At 41.1% G+C, this 19,968-nt stretch overlaps 1 protein-coding gene across 1 annotated transcript in view; it reads right to left on the reverse strand.

The window, feature by feature from the left end:
• Positions 1–17,715, reverse strand: part of LOC119429937 (chromodomain Y-like protein 2) — a 40,722-nt gene extending 23,007 nt beyond the window's left edge. The window contains exon 1 of the mRNA XM_037697431.1: positions 17,469–17,715. Within this exon, the coding sequence (XP_037553359.1) occupies positions 17,469–17,492 (24 nt within the window). The 5' untranslated portion in view covers positions 17,493–17,715. The remainder of the gene's footprint in view (positions 1–17,468) is intronic.
• Positions 17,716–19,968: the final 2,253 nt, after the last annotated feature.

A 19,968-nucleotide genomic window follows, 5' to 3' on the forward strand; every position in this document is an offset into this window, starting at 1 on the left:
GGAGAAAAGATCTCTGGTGAGGAAAGGCTGAGATAACAGACCTGCTGCTGTGAATAGGAACAATGAAGATTACGAATTGTAACAGTGTAACGATGAACAGGGCAGGCCAACAGCTCCTCAGGATGAACTGATTAATAATAAAATCAGCAGTCATGAACTTGTGACTGATAATAAATATCTCACACTGCAACTGCATGTAGGCAGGTATGAGCTCAAAAGTGAGGCTCCATGAAACAAATAATATTCATTTTGTCAGAACCCTGAGAACAGAAAGGGTCATGGAGAAAGTAGAAACATCACGTAGAGAAAAACAAATAATTGAGCACGGCGATGACCAGGCAGCCGCCATACAAATATCCTCCACCGTTATCCCTCCATGCAGAGCCATAGAGGATGACAACCCTCTGGAGGAATGTGCCCTGAGATTCTCTGGAGGATCCAGTCCAGGTGAACTGTAAGCTTCAGAAATAGCCTCTCACAACCAGTGTGAGAGGCACTGGGTACATAGAGGGCGTCCTGAAGAGGTGTCCCTGTAATGCACGCACAGACGCTGAGAGCAGTGCAGTGCGGCCATGCGTGCCACGTAACACGAAAACTCGCACACGGAACAGAGGAGGTGAGATGTTGCTTCCTCCTCAGAATTATGAGGAGGAGGATAAAACCCATCCGTTATCACTCTTGATCTGAATGAGTTTGATGGTTTTTCAGAGCAGGCTTAAGATGCAGTACAGCTGAACTGCCGTCAGCTTGAATTCTGAGACATGAGGGAGCAACAGAGCAGATAAATCACTCATTCTCTTTGCCGACGTCAGAGCTAACAGCAGGGCTGTTTTAAGTGACAGAAATTAAATGAAACCTGATCTAAAGGCTCAAAAGGAACTTTGATCAAAGCGTGCAGGACCATCATTAAGTCCCACTGTGGAGTTAGTGGACGTGACACAGGTCTGTGTCTCCGTACACCTTTCCGAAAAACGCTTCATCAGCGGGTGGTTAAAAACTGTTCTGTCACCGAAAAACATTATGACAAGAAGAAATAGCTGCAGCATAAGTTTTAATTGTACTGAACGCTAAATTTCTGTCCATCAGTTGCTATAGAAATGACAGCACGCCACCTAGTGGACATGAGATGGCCTCCACGCCTTTCTCTGCGCACCAGTGCTGGAAAAACTGTCCACTTGATGTGTACAGTGCTGTGGTGGAAGCGGCTCGTGTGCCCTGAATCGTACGCACCACATCCTGTGGGAAGCCCATCTTTCCTAAACGGATCCGTTCAGCGGCCAGACCCAAAGGTTCTGACCTATTTCTGGGTAATTCCTGATCACTCTTCCCGTCTGCAGGAAAACGTCCTCCCTCCACGGCTGACCCAATATCAGTCACTGCAGATTCGGGAACCATGAAGCGCATATGTGCTCGGGAGTTACGAGGATGACTAAAAGTTCTTCCTCTCGGACCCGGTCCAGGGTCCATGATATCAGCAGGACTGGAGGGAACGCATAAAGGAGCATTTTTGGCCATGGGCTGTGAGCAAAGGCATCCACTCCTAATGATGGGTCGTCTCGTGGGCTCAGTAAGAACCATAATTGACACTGGGTATTCTCCTGTGTGGTAGACCGATCCACTGCTGCTCGGCCGAACCTGCTCCAAATACGAGAGATCAGCTCGGGATGAAGGCTCCAGTCTCTGTGGCGGGGACTGCCCCTCGACATTATGTCCGCTCCCCTGTTCAGGACGTCGGGAATGTACACTGTTCTGATGGAGAGCAGGTTTTTGTGTGCCCAACACAGCAGCTGTCTCGTGATGTGTAACAATTGGGTTGAGTGCACGCCTCCCTGACGGTTTATGTAAGCTGCCGTCACTTTGTTGTCTGTGTGGATCAGAACATGCAGATCCTGCAGCAGGGGGCAGGCTGAGTCACGTTTCAGACTGTGAAACATTCTAGCACATTTATGTGAAGCGACATGTGGTCCAGCCACTGTGTTCCCACTGCCTGGGACATACACGCGTCTGTGAAAACTGAGACGTGTGACGTAGGCCTGTTGATGGGAACTCCCTCTGACAGAATGAGGGGGTTTCCCCAGTGATTCAGATCAGTTCTCGGGATCTTTGGACGGGGGGAGTGTGCACAGAGATAATCCGCCTCTTCTGGCGCACAGGATCTATGCGCAGGCGGGCGAACCATCTCTGAAGGCGTCTCATATAAAGCAAGCCCAGCGGAACCACGACGTGGGCCGCTGACATCATCCCTCTCAGCTATCTCAGCTGTGATAAACGGGCTCTCGTGGTTGAGTTTAGCTCCACTCCTAGATAAACAATCATCTGAGATGCGAGAACGGAACTTTTTCCCAGTTTATAGAAAACCCCAGGTTTAGCAGGTGTAATGCTAGCGTTTTGGTCTGTGCGACTGCTTCCTATCTGGACTGAGCTAATAAAAGCAGATCGTCCAGATAAAAAAAAGAATTCTCATTCCTGCCATGTGTAATGACCGTAGAGCCATCTCCATGCATATTGAGAATGTGCGTGGGGTGAGGGAATAACCGAACGGTAGCCTGTCTTACTGATACGGAATCCCCTGGAGGAGAAACGCAGGAATTTCCTGTGTTTCAGGATGATGGAAATGTGAAAATATGCACCCTTCAGATCTATGACGGTAAACTAGTCATTCTGGTGAAGTTCTCCAGCAGCTATTTGATTGTCAGCATGTGGAATTTTCTCTCCATGATCCATTTGTTGAACATGGACAGGTCGAGAATGGGTCTCATCCCTCCATTTTTTTTCAGAACCAGGAGGTAGTGAGAGAAAAAAAAAAAAGTATTTTCCTCTCCATTGGGAGCTCTGGAAATCACATTTTACATCCGGAATTCCATAACTTCTGACTGGAGAGACGAGCTCTGTTTTGGAGAATACAGAACCATCTCTACAATCCCTCTGAACGATGGGGGTTGAGCTGCGAACTGCAGCGTGTAACCCCTGCTGATCAGACAGTCCGTCCATCTGTCCAGGGAACACACTCCTTGCCACTCTGAGTAACGCTCGGAGAGCAGGCACCCTAACAGTGCCTCTGGGGTGATGGGGCCTTCCAGCAGGTCTCTCTGCAGCCTCTTGGACAAGGATGGCAAGAGGCGGAGCCAGGTGATCCTCTGGATCATGGTCAACCAGGCGGCGATGCCAGACAGGCAGACCGCAGAAGTGGCGCACATGTTTAAGATGACATCAGCAGCTTTGCAGAGAGAGCTCTTTGTCTCCTCCAGCAAGTCTGCTTCTTCCAGCCTCTTTGAGATGCTATAGGCCAGCAGGGCGACATTGTTGTTTGCCGCGGCCGCCTGGAATGAGCACTGGTGAGCTCGGTTGAAGAGCTTTGTCACCACCTGGTCATGCTTCCCTGGAGGGACAGGTTGCTGGTCCATCCAGGAAGCTCTTGCCCCAAGTGCCTCCGCCAGGCTTGGCTCCAGGGGGGGAACAGAGGGAAAAAAACTCAGATCGATAAAACCCTCCACTCTGGGAATAGAGGCGAAGGTGAAGACGGGTGTCTTCATCTTGCCAAGCCCAGCTGCAGCCTCGTTCCAGTGTGACGTCACAGCGGGGCCAGATGGGGTCAGGGCGACGAGCTGGGGCGGAGCCAAACCTTTCTGCCAGATCATTCGATCGGGGCGGAGGGAGGTGAGGGACGAAAAGTCCCTTTTGTGTCAGCAGCCTCCTGGATTATGTCGGGCAGCTCTGAGAGGAGGGCACTGATGGCTGGGAGCAGTGTGGTCGTCGATGTGAGAAGACCCGGGGTGGCTGAGCATTCGCGCGGCCGCTCTGTGTCCGTCACTACACTCTCCACGAGGGAAGGGGCAGCGAAGCTGTTGCCAACATCGCCTTTCACGGAGGAATCATTCGATTCACTGTGCAACTCTGCATCAAAGAAAGGCGGTGGTGTCATCCCGTGCATAGCACCCGCCACGGAAAAACACTCAACTGAGCTGCTACCCAGATTGCCTTTTTCGAGGGAATCATCCGATTTACTGCGAGGAAAACACATTAGAAAAGGCGATGGCGTCATCCAGCGGGTAGCGGCCCGCCACGGAAAAACACTCCTCGGCACTTATCTTGAACATGGCTGCTCGTCTCTACTTCTCCTCGGGGAGGAAGAGCTCACAGGGATGGCAGGAGGTTAGCGTGGCGGAGACCCAGGCATCCTTCACAAAAGTTGTGCCGGTCAAAGCTGGACATCTTTTCCTTCTTCGTTCTTCTGACAGTGCTAGCTGGCTGAAGAAAAAATGGGAGCCAATTGCCCGGTCTCACCGTAATTTATATGGACCGGGGATGGAGCCCACACAGCCAGTGGGCGCGGAGTAAAGTTTTCAGTGCTGTGCTGCGCGCGAAGGGATAAACCCACTAGCGATAGCCTTAAAGGGCGAAGCCTATACGAAATAGAACTCAAAGTTATATTTTTAGGCCAACAAGATGATCAGATTTTGTAACTTAATGAAACAAGGGTTCTCCACATTAAGAACAAGATCAAATGTTGGTTAAACTTAAATAGCACTTGTACCTTTGGTAAAGTTTCTTGACAGCACTTTATAACGTGTTTGTAATCTACTGATATACACACTCACACTCCAATGAATCAAACTTACTGTGCAAGCTTCTGATCTGCTCTAAAGAACAAGTAATGATTCAATGTCTTGTTTAGCCCCTTTGGCTGAATAACAGTCATGTTCCAACACTTGTGAGCATCTCCTTTATTTGCAAGCGCTGGCGGTTGTATTCATTTTACAGTACTTTTTAAAAAGTTTTTTAAGTCAGTGATGTAGACTTTTATTTTCCACAAACTCAATAGTTGACAAAATTTTATGCAATCTTAGATTCAAGGTTCTTTATTGTCATTCGCATCACATGTGGTACTTGAGGTGGAACAAATTGTGTACAAAGGGTCCCACTTACATCCAAAAATAGGAAGAATATAAATTGTAAAGAAACGGTAATAAGGATCTAAGATGTAAACTAAGAAATACAGAAAACTAAGAATAAAATAAAAAGATCTCAGCTTTATTAAAAAATCCTGATAAATAGGAATAGCTGTGTTGGAATTTTATGGTCATTTTACCATCCTCCACTACCTCTTGTATTCTCTGTCCAGCACTTCTATTCTTTGCCAAAATGGATACATGGATATATTGCTTAGAAAAGCAAAATGCAGTTGTTTTCTATTGTAAAACAGTAACAAACACTAACAGAAATAATAATTACATTTACTGCATTTTTTGCTTTTCCTCCCATCTGGTTTCGAAACCAAAGATACAAAAATATTTTAAAGTTTCATATTAACAAATATTATGTGATATATGATTTTGACCATGACCATATGTGAATGTAAGGGAGGAAGGTGGAAGAAGTGAGGCAACAAGGAGCAGAGGTCACAAAGGTGCAGGGCTTCAAATACTTAGGGTCATCTTTCAGGAAAATAGGAACATGGTAAAGAGGTGACAAAGAGTCCAGGCAAGTTGAGTGAATGGAGAAAAGTTTCAGGAGTGATTTGTGACAAAAAAAAAACTGGTCACAAAGGTCAAAGGAAAGGTTTACAAGAGAATAGAGACACCAGCTATATTGTATTGTCTGGAGACAGAGACGATGACAAAAAGACAGGACTGGAAGTGGCAGAAATGAAAATGTTGAAGTTCTTCTTAGGAGTGACAAGGATGGAAAAGATTAGGAATGAGATCATTAGAGGTACAACACAGGTTGAACCACTGGGAGATAAAGTTAGAGAGGCCAGACTGAGATGGTTTGGACATGTCCAGAGGAGGAACAGTGGGTATATCAGTAGAAATATGTTAGAAATGCAGCTGCCAGGAAAAAGACAAAGAGTAAGGCCAAAAAGAAGATGCAGTATATGGATTCAGTTGGAGAGGACATGAAGGTAGTTGGATTGAGGATGGACGATGCAGAGAACGGAGTGAGATGGAGAAGGATGACTTGCTGTGGTGACCCTTTAAGAAGAAACAGCCCAAAAAAGAAGGCTTTGACCACACAACTTAGGAAACCTGATTGGAAGATTTCTTCTGAGGTATCGGTATAGCTGTGGTAATTACTGCTCATCATCTCAGATATTCTGAATTCATTAACAAAAAGAAACACCCTTTGATGGGTAAGCTGCAGGAGTTTCAGGAAAAAAAAAGAAACATGATTATGCTGCCTATGGTTCCAGATAACGTCACACCTAATGCACAAACACTCACATAGAGAAGGAGAACAACAGAGTGAAAAGGACATTAAATAACAGCATAGTAAATTGTGCATAAAAGCCAAAGGGGTTTAAAAAAAATCAAGATACTTAGATGTATGAGCTGTAAAGTGTTAGATAATATGGGACACAAATATCATCCAACAGTCACCATAAAAATCAATGTTGATACATTTCCTAAAGCTTTATCATGTTTCCATCAACTGCAATTAATTTTTTCTTTGTAATCTTGCTGACATTTTTTTGATTAAATGGTCATTTTTGCAGTGACTTCTCAGAAGAGCTGCATGTCATTTTCATCAGATTCAAAGGACTGCCTCCAATCCCTAAGACAAATTCTCAAACTCAGGAAATGTAAAGTTTGATTTGACTCTCTTCACAGCATGATACAACTCAACAATACTTACTGTTTTTGAAGGTTGTTCATTTTAAACAGATGCTAGTATTTTTTTTATTTGTGCCACCTCCATGACCAACATTCATTAATACTAAATTATATGAAAGCATGGTAGAACATCACTTGGTTAGAAAGCATTGTCACTAAAATCAACTTGACACTTGTACTAGGACATTCCTTTCTCGAAAGAACATCCATCCATCCATCCAAAGTTAATTTAAAATTTTGATTAGACAATGCAGTCAATAGGTGGAACATATGTAGTCATATTTAGTCAGTGAACTCAGTTTTAACTTGATTTGGCCACAAATATACATGATTAAGGTTAAACAGAAACGATTTATAAAACTATTATGTTGACACAAATGACAGGTACAACTATCTGTATGATTTAAATATTTATTCCAGGACTCATTTTTTGCCTGAAGCAAAAAATGTTATATTTTATTTATTTGCCTTTCTTATATTCTCCTATTTCTACATTCAGATAACTCGCTCTTAATAATTAAATGCCCATAAATCCATTTGTTTTGAACAAAATTAGTTTTGTATGCCATGAACTATCCTTTCTTCCATAAGTGTACAGAGATAGTTTAGACATCATTATAGCCATATGCTGCTACTGCTGGCTGTCTTCAAGGCACAGATACACATATACTAAAAAACTAACACCATATTAATTAAACTCATTTGAAACTAAGTTTCTGGTAGTGGTAATAAAATGTATATAGCAATATCTTAAACTTAGTCATGCAAAAATATATTACATCCTACACTGCTACCTTCTAACCCTTTCTGCACACACGTATGTTTAGATTAATATAACTGAGAGAAGGATATGCACATTTATTCAGTTTGATTTGTTCTGCTTTCGGCAAAAAACAAACAAAAAAATGTTGTGTTCAATGGTACCCACACAAAAAAATATTTGGCTACAACAGCCAGCTGCTTTTAGCAAATGAAAAAAAAAAAAAAAACATAAAAATAAACAGAACATACTGTATGTCATCTGTAAAGTACCAATTGACAGAAAAAGCAGATAACGCCGTTAAATTGATGGATCTAATTTAGAGGGTTGCATGGAAACGCATCACTGATGTTACAAAATAACTGCTTTAAAATATTAAATGTGTTGAACTAGATTGTGAAGTAGAAAAAAATAAATCAGTAAAATAAAACCCTGACTTGACTTTAATTTCCTTTTTTAAAGGACATTTTTGGGTGCATTGGAAATCCTAATTACTGGAAGATCCGAGAGGCTAAATCATCTCTTGTCTGGGTTAGTGAGGATGATTTGTGTCCAGACTTCGTGAAGACAATGTGTAAAACATATGTGAAAATCCAATACGGCATCGTGGCGGTTAGAGAAATACTCTCCTATAGAGAACGATAATCACAGGAGCAACGAGAGTAATTAGGTCAGTAGACATGGAGTGGATTGATTTTGTGCAAAGTCACAGTGACAGAGAGGTGAGGATCACTGACAACCCTCGTCTAATCTTTCACTTGGTTGTGAAGTTTCCCCAGAGACAGCTGGAAGTGACCGACATGCCACTGTGACAGCCGGACTGACTCTTTTCCGCTTACTTGCAAGTCGACTTTGTTCAAATGGTTAATAAAACACGAAAGCCATGAGATTAGCTAAATTAGACCACAGCTATAAACTAACCAAAATATTTAATATGAAAAGCATTCTTCTTATGTGATTATCATGGTGTTGTGCAAACACAAATTAAACTGATTTCCATGCCATGCAGTCATTTCGGTCGCCATCCCACGATGGCGTGCTGCAGGGGGAGTAGCTTCCTGCATCGAAAAATGGGTTTCTCTTTGATTATAAAACGTCCTTGTGGAAAATTTCTCTTCAACAAATCAACAAAAGCTATTTTTTGTTTGCTTCTAATAGAGGATAAAATCAGATGTAGTCAGTGAAAACGCTGACAGTGACACATTTTACTGACCTTACTTAAAAAAGAATTAAATTAATTTGCTTTTTTTTTTTTTATTTTAGGTTTTGCTAGATTTTTAAAAAATTACAACTTTCTTGAAAAAAAAAAAAAAAACGGATTTCTACATTGCTGACCCTAATTTCAGAAAATTCAAAGTGTTTTTATTTTTGAAGCAGATATGTTGTAAATTTTAGTGTCAGGATAATGTGAAAGAACTGGAAATGTTCCGATTGCACTTTTGCTCATCTTTTTGCCGTGCCTTAGAAAACGTAAAGGTCATAGAAGACCAAGAACAGAAGAAAAAGCAAGTCTTCTAAATCAATACTTGTTTGCCTGTTAGACAGCAAATTTGATTTTTTCTCCATTCAAGTTTATTTCATCAAGGACAGCACAATAATGTTACATGATAAAAATAAAAAAAGGCAAGCGAAGGCTTTTTTTTTTTTTTAGCCACAGGCTAATTTGCAAACCTAGTATTTGGTTGGACTTTTTTTTTAAACTTATACCTTTTTTTTCTGATAGTTTCTGTTGGTTGATTCTGCTTTTAATCAGGAACTTAATTAGAATATTCCCAAGGGACACCAACAGGGTAAGGACCTACATGGTCCTTAGGCAGGTGTGGTTTTGAGTTAAAATGTATGTAGCAATATTCCAACAAACATGTTAATAAAACAGTGTACAATAGTGAGACTTGAAAAGTCATCAGGTTTATGCAACATGAAATATATTAAAACTGCAACCGTCTTTTTACCAAGCATTTAAATCTGGTTGATCACATTTAATACAATTTTTTGAAGGTTTTATTATAGTTTCTGTTTTACTCAAGAATAATTCAATTTCACACAAAAAAAATCAACCAAATGGCTGCAAAGACCATTTAAGTTGCCTTTGCCTGTTCAGAAATTACAAATTGAGTCAAATTGCACCAGCCATGTCTCACATTAAATACTTTTTCAAAATTAAAGTGTGCATTGTAGAACCACTTGAGGCATGGATCAGATTTTAGCTAAATTGATGTGTAGCATGACACACTAAATGTGGAACAGACATCTCCCCCATGACATCCTCTAACAAGATAAATTAGTAAAATTTATAGATCCCTTTTGTAGTTGGGCAAATTCTGCAAGGTTTCTGTACATCATCATTTATCTTCTCTTTGTAAGGACGGTACTTTTCTGTGGCCCGGTTTGTGTCTGTTTTCCCTCGTGCTTCCTCGTTAGTTTCCATTGTTGCCACCTGCGTCTCGTCTCCTCACAGTATTTAAGCAGTCCTATTCTGTCTTGTCCTTTGTCGGGTCGTCTTCGTTGGTGCTCTCCCTTGGTCTCCTGAGTCTTGTCCTGTCTGTCCTGAGTCTTCCTGGTCCCTCGAGTTCCCCGTGTCTCTCTTGTCGCCTGAGTTCCTCGTGCCTTGTTCATGTAAGTTTTGCTGCCCCGTCAGCCTGTTTATTTTGTACTTTTATTTACCATTAAAACATTTTTTGTATATCTGCCGAGTTGAGTCCCTGTTCTGCACTCTGGGTTCGCTGCTAACCGCAAACTACGACACTCTTTAGTTAATCTGTTTTGTTATTTATGCTTTTAAATTCCATGGTTGGGTAGTGGCATAAAAGAGCTACAAAGCTGGCTAACCTTTTCATTTGATGACCGTTATGGCTTCGTTACTAAATCACTTGTTAGTTTAGAGGTTTTAAGAAGTGGGACGGTTTTTCTTGTCAAAGGCATGAACCACAAAACCGTGGGCTCAATAAGTTTTTTTTCATTTGATAGAAAATCTCAATAGTTTATGTTAAAATGTAATAGTCACACTAGAGTGATCCCTCACCTATCATGGGGGTTACAGTGCCTTGCGAAAGTATTCGGCCCCCTTGAACTTTTCAAATTTTTGCAACATTTCAGGCTTCAAACATAAAGATATATATATTCTATTTTTTTTTTGTGAAGAATCAACAAGTGGGACACAATCGTGAAGTGGAATGAAATTTATTGGATGTGTCAAACTTTTTTTAACAAATAAAAAAACTGAAAAGTGGGGCGTGCAATATTATTCGGCCCTCTTGCGTTAATACTTTGTAGCGCCGCCTTTTGCTGCAGTTCCAGCTGCAAGTCTCTTGGGGTATGTCTCTGTCAGTTTTGGCATATCGGGAGACTGAAATTCTTGCAAAACAGCTCGAGCTCAGTGAGGTTGGATGGAGAGCGTTTGTGAACAGCCGTCTTCAGCTCTTTCTACAGATTCTCGATTGGATTCAGGTCTGGACTTTGACTTGGCCATTCCAACACCTGGATATGTTTATTTGTGAACCATTCCATTGTAGATGTGTCTTCATGTTTTGGATCATTGTCTTGTTGGAAGATAAATCTCCGTCCCAGTCTCGGGTCTCTTGCAGACTCAAACAGGTTTTCTTCCAGAATGGTCCTGTATTTGGCCCCATCCATCTTCCCATCAATTCTGACCATCTTCCCTGTTCCTGCTGATGAAAAGCATGCCCAAATCATGATGCTGCCACCGCCATGTTTGACAGTGGGGATGGTGTGTTCAGGGTGATGAGCTGTGTTGCTTTTATGCCAAACATATCGTTTTGCATTGTGGCTAAACGGTTCGATTTTGGTTTCATCTGACCAGAGCACCTTCTTCCACATGTTTGTGTCTCCCAGATGCTTATGTCAAACTTTAAACACTTTTTATGGATATCTTTGAGAAATGGCTTTCTTCTTGCCACTCTTCCATAAAGGCCAGATTTGTGCAGTGTACGACTGATTGTTGTCCTATGGACAGACTCTCCCACCTCAGCTGTAGATCTCTGCAGTTCATCCAGAGTGATCATGGGCCTCTTGGCTGCATGTCTGATCAGTCTTCTCCTTGTTCCAGATGAAAGTTTAGAGGGACGGCCGGGTCTTGGTAGATTTGCAGTGGTCTGATACTCCTTCCATTTCAATATGATTGCTTGCACAGTGCTCCTTGGGATGTTTAAAGCTTGGGAAATCTTTTTGTATCCAAATCCGGCTTTAAACTTCTCCACAACGGTATCTCGGACCTGCCTGGTGTGTTCCTTGGTCTTCATGATGCTCTCTGCGCTTTGAACAGAACCCTGAGACTATCACAGAGCAGGTGCATTTATACGGAGACTTGATTACACACAGGTGGATTCTATTTATCATCATAATCAGTCATTTGGGACAACATTGGATCATTCATAGATCCTCACTGAACTTCTGGAGTGAGTTTGCTGCACTGAAAGTAAAGGGGCAGAATAATATTGCACGCCCCACTTTTCAGTTTTTTTTTTGTTAAAGTTTGACATCCAATAAATTTAATTCCACTTCATGATTGTGTCCCACTTGTTGTTGGTTCTTCACAAAAAATTAAAATTTTATATCTTTATGTTTGAGGCCTGAAATGTGGCAAAAGGTTGAAAAGTTAAAGGGGGCTGAATACTTTCACAAGGCACTGTACATTATAGAGACCCCCACGATAGGTGAAAATCCACGAAGGATCGGCATTCCTTCCAACTGTTCTACTTTTCCCACTCTCTTATAAACACTTTATATGCTCTTAAACACTTTGGTGACAATGATGAAAAATATGACAATGAGACAAAAGTCTGCACAGCATGTACGGTACACACAATATAAGAACCAGGTGTAAAAAAACCCTGAAATACAGTGAAGCCACAAAAAGAGAACAATGACATAGTGAGGGACTACTCTGTACGACTCTGACCAGAGACTTTTCTCCTCACAAGAACCCACGGAGCCTGTGGAGAGGCATTAAGTGCATCACAGACTATAAAAGTAGGGGTGCACAATGCCCTAGGGACCCAACACTGCCTGATGCCCTTAACAGGTTCTATGCCCACTTTGAAGACCCGAACAGACCACCTAGCACCAGATTCATCTCACCACCAAAAAAGGACTTACTCAGCTGAAGTAAGGAGTACTTTCAGGAGGATTAATCTCACAAAGCAACTGGCCCAGACAACATCCCAGGGAGGGTGCTGAAAAACTGTCATCAGCTCTGCGAGGTGTTGACCGATATCTTAACTCTTCCCTAACTCTGGCAACTGTTCCCACCTGCCTGAAGACCGCTACTATCATCCCAGTTCCTAAAAGCTCTGCAGTGACTGGTCTGAATGACTACCGGCCAGTAGCACTCACCCAAATAGTTGCTAAATGCTTTGAAAGCCTGGTCATGGCCCACAACAAAAGCAACCATCGACATCAGTGAGACTGGGCTCCTACCCATCCAGGCTGTCATATTGTAAAGTTTGCAGATACAGCAGTGGTTGGATGCACAGACTCACAAACTATGAGGAGTCCAGCTACAGGCAGGAGGAGATGGAACACCTGGAAAGCTGGTGCAGGAAGAACAACCTTCACATCAATGTGAAGAAGACGAAGGAGATGGTTGTGGATTTCAGACAAAGCAAACACACCTATCCCACGCTCCACCCAACTGAACATAGGAGGACTCGCGGTGGAATTGGTCTACAGTCACAAGTACTTGGGTGTTCACCTGAATGACAACCTCAGATGGGGCAACGGCACTACTAGCCTGATCAAGAAAGCGCATCACTTCCTGAGATGACTGAGGTGAGCTGGTCTGGGAAGCTCAGTCCTCACTTCTTTCTACATGTGTGCAGTGAAGAGTTTCTTGTGCTCCAGCATCGAGTGGCATGGAGGCTGCACAGCTGCAGAAAGGAAAGCTCTGCAGAGAGTGGTGAAGGCTGCACAGAAGACTGTCAGAGTCAGCCTCCCCACCATCACAGACGTCTACACCTCTATCTAGATGCAGGAAGAGGGCCACCTGCATCATGAAGGACCCCATTCACCCAGCACATACACTTTTTGTCCCGATACCCTCAGGCAGAAGGTTGTGGAGTGTAGAACCACTAGACTGAGGAACAGCTTCTACCCTGAAGCTGTAAGACTCACAAATCCCTAACCATGATAATCCCTGTAAGAAAAATCACTATAATGCCACTTTAATTGGTGATATGCGACTTAATCTGTGCTGCTGATCTCGTGCTGCTGTATTCATTCATACTTATCAGCTCACCACATACTCGTGTTCTGGCTGCTCTTGCTACGACATATTATTTTACATTATTAGTGCTCAGATCTTTTAACGTACCATTTCACATTTGTTTAGTGTATATCTTAGATCCTTATTTACTGTTTCTTTAAATACTTTATATTTAGCTATTTTTGGGTGTAACTGGGACCCTGTATAGAAAATTTCATTCCACCTCATGCACAACATATCTGTGTGTGTTACACACACTGACATTTGGTGTGATGTTGTCAGTTCTTGTACTCATTAAAATTGTGAATATACAGTGAGAATAAAAAACTAATTCTAAAAAAAAAAAGGTAAAATCATTCTAAATCTAATAAGATAGGACAAATAGTAAAAAATTATAACTGCTAAAAACCAATTGATGGACGTTTTAATTTGTTGGTTAAAAGGTCTGTCAGAATACATTATTGCAGATCTGCGTTCTACACTTCTTTCAGAGAGTCGGCATTTCTTTATTTGTCATACGCATCACATGTGATGTGGTGGAACGAAATTGTGTACACAGGGTCCCAGTTACATCCAACAAAAGTATAAAACGCAAAAGAAAAACAGTAATAAGATCTAAGATATGAACACTAAGAAAAACGTTTTACTAAAAATATGCTAAGCACTAGTAGTACAAAAACAATACGCCGAACAGCAGCACGAACATGAGTCTGTGTGAGCAGATGAGCACGACTGAACACAGCAGCATGAGATAAATCATCAGCATGATGTGATTTTTTTTTTTTTTTTTTTTTTTTATTCTTCAGTGATTGTTCTGGTTAGAGATTCAAACAGCTTCAGAGTAGAAGCTGTTCCTCAGTCTAGTAGCTCTACACTTAATGCTCCTGCATTTCCTGCAGTTGAGTCAAAAACAAAAGGCTACTGTAATCAATAAAACGATAAACAAAAAATTTAATTGAATTAAGAGTTTGGACTGTGTTCATTGCAAAAAAAAACAGTATTCTTCTTGCATGAATAGCATTTTTTTTTAATGTCTTAAACATGTTGTTTTACTGATCTTCACCTAAGTTAAACGACCCAAAAGCACCAGACTGACGTAAAGCTCTGTACAGATTGAATTATTGATGTTACTCTGTTAAAGCCTTGTGATCGAGTCATGACTTGCACTCTCTCATTAAGTTTTGTAATCATTTAACAGGGATTCATTAATATTTTTGGTTATAGAAAAAAATAATTGTTTCATCAGTGTACAGGTAATGATACAGGCAGCCATTTAAATGTTGGTTACCAATTTAAAAATGATTTTAAAAAAATGTAGTTCCACAGGTAACTATACTTATACAGTTTTGTGACGTGGGGAAAAAACCCCACCTCAGAACACTATTCAAGTGATAGTAAACTGATACAAAAAAGGAATGAAATCCAGAAAAAAATCCTGAATTAGATTGCTTTTACTATCCCCAATTCTAAAAAAGTATAGGTAAATATTGATTTTAGGGGGTAATTATTGTAAATTATGCTGTCTTGTTTAATCTCATGTTATTCCAACCTCAAACTTTTAAAAACATATTTTTTGTTATTGCGAAAGGAAATCCCCCTTTTTTTTTTTTTCTTCCATTTTTCAAGGGTACACATAAAAACGGGTAGGAGCTGTGGTAGAAATTCTAACATTTTTTGTCTTATTCTTTCAGCTGCTCCGTTCTTCAGGGGTCGCCACAGTGAACTAGGTCGCACAAAGACTTGGAAATTGTTTTTATGCCGGATGTCCTTCCTGACACAAACACAGACCACCGAGCTACCACAGCCCTCTGTGTGGAGCAGAGAGCTGCTATCTAGGGCACCCGGGGGAGCAGATGCTGGGAGTTAGGGGCTTTGCTCAAAGGCCCTGAGTGGGGCAAATGAGGGTGGAGGCAGGTGTGTGTTCTTCACACATCCCACCCACATTTTAATGTTGATGGTACCAGGAGTTGAACCGGTGATCTTCCAATCACAGGCCCACCTTCTCTAACCTCTGCGCCACCACTCCATGGTAGAAATTATTCTAATAAGACTCTTAAATATGGGATTAACCTGTAAGGGGAATGACAAACAATGAATCAATGGGATTAACCTGTATAAATAAAGGTTGAATGAAAAAGAAAGAGATGAGAGACTTAAAATCCTGCCTCTCTGATGGTAATGGGGTGCATTAGTCTATGGCATGACTAGCTTGCACATCATGGAAAGGCACCATGAATGGAGAAAATTAAAGTAAAATAAAAAAATCCTATTCAGTAAAAAAACTCATGTCGTTTTCACACCTGATAGTCCGGTAGACTCTGTTCGATTGGGGACCAAAATTCAGAACGTTTGTTTCCATTTTCAGCTGGTGCAATTCACATTCACTGCACTGAGTCAACCGAGCCAACCTGTCCCATTTACCCAGAATGCCCTGCGCTGTAGTCCACTTCCTGCTTTTGGAGCGGTCTCCGGTCTGCTTGCATTCACAATGCATTTGAACCGCGCTAGAGTTCACTTCAACCAAACCGAGACCTAGGTTTTTAGGTGGACCAGAGTTCATTTTTTTTGGTCCGCATCAGAGTTCGATTGCACATTCACACCTCCCCAAAAGAACCGGACTTTCTTGGCAAACGGACGATTAAAGTGGACTAAACAGGGCTGGTGTGAATGCACCCACAAACATTTAGAACAGCCAGAAACAAGAATGGGACAACACTCCCCCATCAGCTGGTTTTCTCAGTTGCTAAACATTTACAAACTTTACAATTTATACTTTTGTTGGAAGTAACTGGGACCCTGTGCACACAATTTCATTCCACCACATATGAAAAGAAACTTTGACTTTTTAAAAGAAGAGGAGATGCTTCATACAGACAAACATGGCTTTGTCCCCCTCCCTCCAAAAATAACCAAAACAAGACAAAAAAACAAACAAACAAACAAAAAAACATAAATAATAATAATAAAAAAAAAGATAAAAAGTCTTAGCTTAAAAATTGCACATGTTTAATGTCATCCATTGTGAATAATATAAGGGCTTATGAGATTTACTTTTTACACAACATCCCAAATTTTTCATATTTGGGGGTATAAAATAATAATAACAGTCTGAAGGTATAACTTTAAAGAAATAACCACTGTCATGTTTAATCTACTGTTTTTGTCAGTGCAGTGAGCTGATAGTGTTATCAACCTGAACATTCAGGAGAACCTCATGTTTTCAGGTTGACTCTCTGTTTTTTAATGTGTGCATGTGGGTGCAATCAGAAACTCAAATCCCTCCTTTCTCTTTAAACTGAAACATAAGACGCCATAACAGCACAACAAGAGCTCATTGACAGTAAGTGGCTGATTCCATCAGGTTGATGGATGGACGAGACGTTGTGCTTTTTTTTTTTTTTTCTTCCTGGCAGTTTCAGAGCGACACGCACGAGGGTGACCGCAGCCCCCAAATTGGGGGCAACTTTTTTTTACACCTAAAACGCTCCTAAGGGAGTCACAATAAAAAAAAAAAGACTCACAAAGCACTTGTTCAAAGCTCAATAACAACAAACTGGTGTCTTCATAAGAGAAATGATCTCTTGCGCACCTTCAGTCCATCAGCCCGTCCGCTGTCACTTTACCACGACTTTCAACAGCCCCCCCCCCCTCCTCACATCTTATTTACCACCACCGACAGGAAATATGTCTAAGTATACCACAAGCGACTTCAACTACGAGCAGAAATGAACCCGTGTAGCTCGTAAAGCCCGACACGGGTTAGTTTCGCCTGTTAAAGGGCTCAGGACGCCGCTTTTTAACATACGCGACGCCCTTCCGTTTACTTCCTAATTCCATTATTCGTCAATATTACAGAGCAGACAGGTTGAAATCCTACCTCGTAAAGGTCTCCTGAAGCCATTCTGGGGTGCGGACAACCGTGGGGCGGCGTTCTTGCCTGCCCAGTTTAGGTTGTTTTTTTTTTTTTAGACTCTCCTCGGTGTTTCGCCGAAAGCCCCGATCGACGGGAATTAGCGAGCAGCCTTGTTATTCGGAGCAATCCGCAGCAGCAGATCAGCAGACAGTGTCAATCGAGCCCGGCGCTGCGCGATGGATCGTTCCACACTTCAAACAAACAAGCGTCGGGGCGGTGCTGTTTACACACAGCCAAGTGGTGGACTGGAAATTAGTCCTCGGCTTAAAGAATGCACAACCTGATGGTCTGCACGCACCCGGCTCCTCGGAGCTCTGTTGCAATACTTAAAGGATGACACATCTGGTGCTCTGGATTCACCCTACCTGTCCACTTCACTGCCAAATACCTGACTTCACCTTTATTAGATTTATTGACAAGACCAACAAGAAGCTAAGGCACGGATTGTGTTCGTTTATTGATTGTTGCATCATCATGTCAACAAAAATTGATGAACTAAAAACAACAACAACAAAAAAAATTGATAATACATATAATAAAGTTAAAATTAAACAACATGCAAATACTTTTTTTCATTCAACATTTGATTATTTAGTCTCAGTGAGTCATGAGGACTCATTTACAAGAGACCTGTTTTAAACAAAAATCATAAATGAGGTGCACACAACAACAACAAACAATCACATGAAAGCACATAAAATGAAAAGTATATTAAAGAAGTGATATGAAATAAAATAACATGCTACATTATAAAACGGTGTGAGACACTAAAAAAAAGGAACATGTCTGCATTGATTTTTGCATTGAACGTAACAGTTTAAAAACCCAGAGGCCAAGGTCGAAAGCTTCAGATCTTTTTGCAAGGTGTTCCAGGTTACTTTTTTTTTTTTTTTTTTTTTCATTTAGCCTTTATTTATCCAGGTTAGTCTCATTGAGCCACGAGAACTCATTTTCAAGAGAGACCTGTTTAGGGAGCACATGGTGGGGGTTAAGGGCCTTGCTCATGGGCCCAGGGTGGGGCGAATGAGGGTGGGGGCAAGTGTGGGTGTTTCACCTACAATTTTTGATGTTGTCGGGGCCGGGGCGTGAACCGGCGATCTTCGGTCACAAGCCCACCTCTCTAACCTCTGCGCCACCACTCCTTACAGGCCCTTTTGCAGAATTCAGTCTGCACTGAGGGCACACTGCAGGTAATAATGTCCTGGGAGCGTACGCTGTAGCTGCACTAGCGAATTGACTAGGAGAAAATATATTTTTTAAATCATATTTTGTTACATGTTTTTTTTTAAGTGTGCTACTGACCTCTTGGCAGGTTACTCATGCAAAATGTCTTAATATTGGTGTTTAAAAATAATTTGGATAATAAAATTAATGAAAGAGAATAAGCCCTAAAATAATAATTAAACAATTAAAAAAAAACTGTCCAACTTTGGACAGTTGTGGACTTTGGAATCAGTTGATGTGCTTGTGATTGTCTATATTTTATTTTTATAATAAAGGATAACTATATGATGAATAATTCCTTGAAGTAAAATATCAATGTGACATTCTTCTTTGGAATTAGAAATACTTTGGCTCATTGTTGAGTAAGTTACTGAGTAAATTTTTTTCTTCTTCTTTCGGCTGCTCCCTTCTTCAGGAGTCGTCACAGCAAACTGATTCCCATGAAGACTTGGTATTTGTTTTTACGTCCTTCCAGATGCAACCACAGACCATCTAGCCCTCTGTGTGGAGCAGGGAGCTGCTGGCAGATGTGGGTGCTTCACCTTTCCCACCTTCATTTTGATGTTGTAGGTCTGGGGAGTTGAACAGATGACCTTCCAATCGCAGGCCCACCTTCTCTAACCTATGCAACACCACTACCCCCTGAGTTAATTGTATTTATTACCAAAAAAAAAGCAAAAAAAAAAAAAAAAAGTAAAACTTTTCATATCCCTTCTTTCTTTTGTTTACTTCCAGAGGATGCTTTTTTAATTATACATTTTTCAAATCAAAATATGTTTTTCTCCAGTTTAGTATTACTAGAAATTGTTATTAAATGATTTAGCTAAAATCTGCATAAATTGGAGACTAATTAAATATTTTTTTCATTTTAAATAACATTTTGAATATTTTACATTTCCCATACATGCCATTTTACTGTAGTCAACCACAAAATAAACAAACTCACAAGTCACTATCACTTTGTTAAACTTGTAATTAGGTATACTCTCAAAAAGATAATTTTACAACATGCAGCAAGGTGTTCTAGCATCTTGCACTCTGGGAGGGTTAGTGCATGAATATAACATTGCTCAGTTTACATTATTGATGCTCAGGGCAAACTACCTTACTACGAATAATGTGCAACTGCTCTCCAGACTTTCAGATGTGGATATTAAGCATGGCAATGTTTGTGCTGCAAAGTCTAATATCCAACTGTAAAAACAATTACTTAAAGAAATATGAAAATCTATTATATATA

This window comes from Nematolebias whitei, chromosome 2, assembly GCF_014905685.2.
Source record: "Nematolebias whitei isolate Nwh7 chromosome 2, NemWhi1, whole genome shotgun sequence".
Taxonomy (NCBI): Eukaryota; Metazoa; Chordata; class Actinopteri; order Cyprinodontiformes; family Rivulidae; genus Nematolebias; species Nematolebias whitei.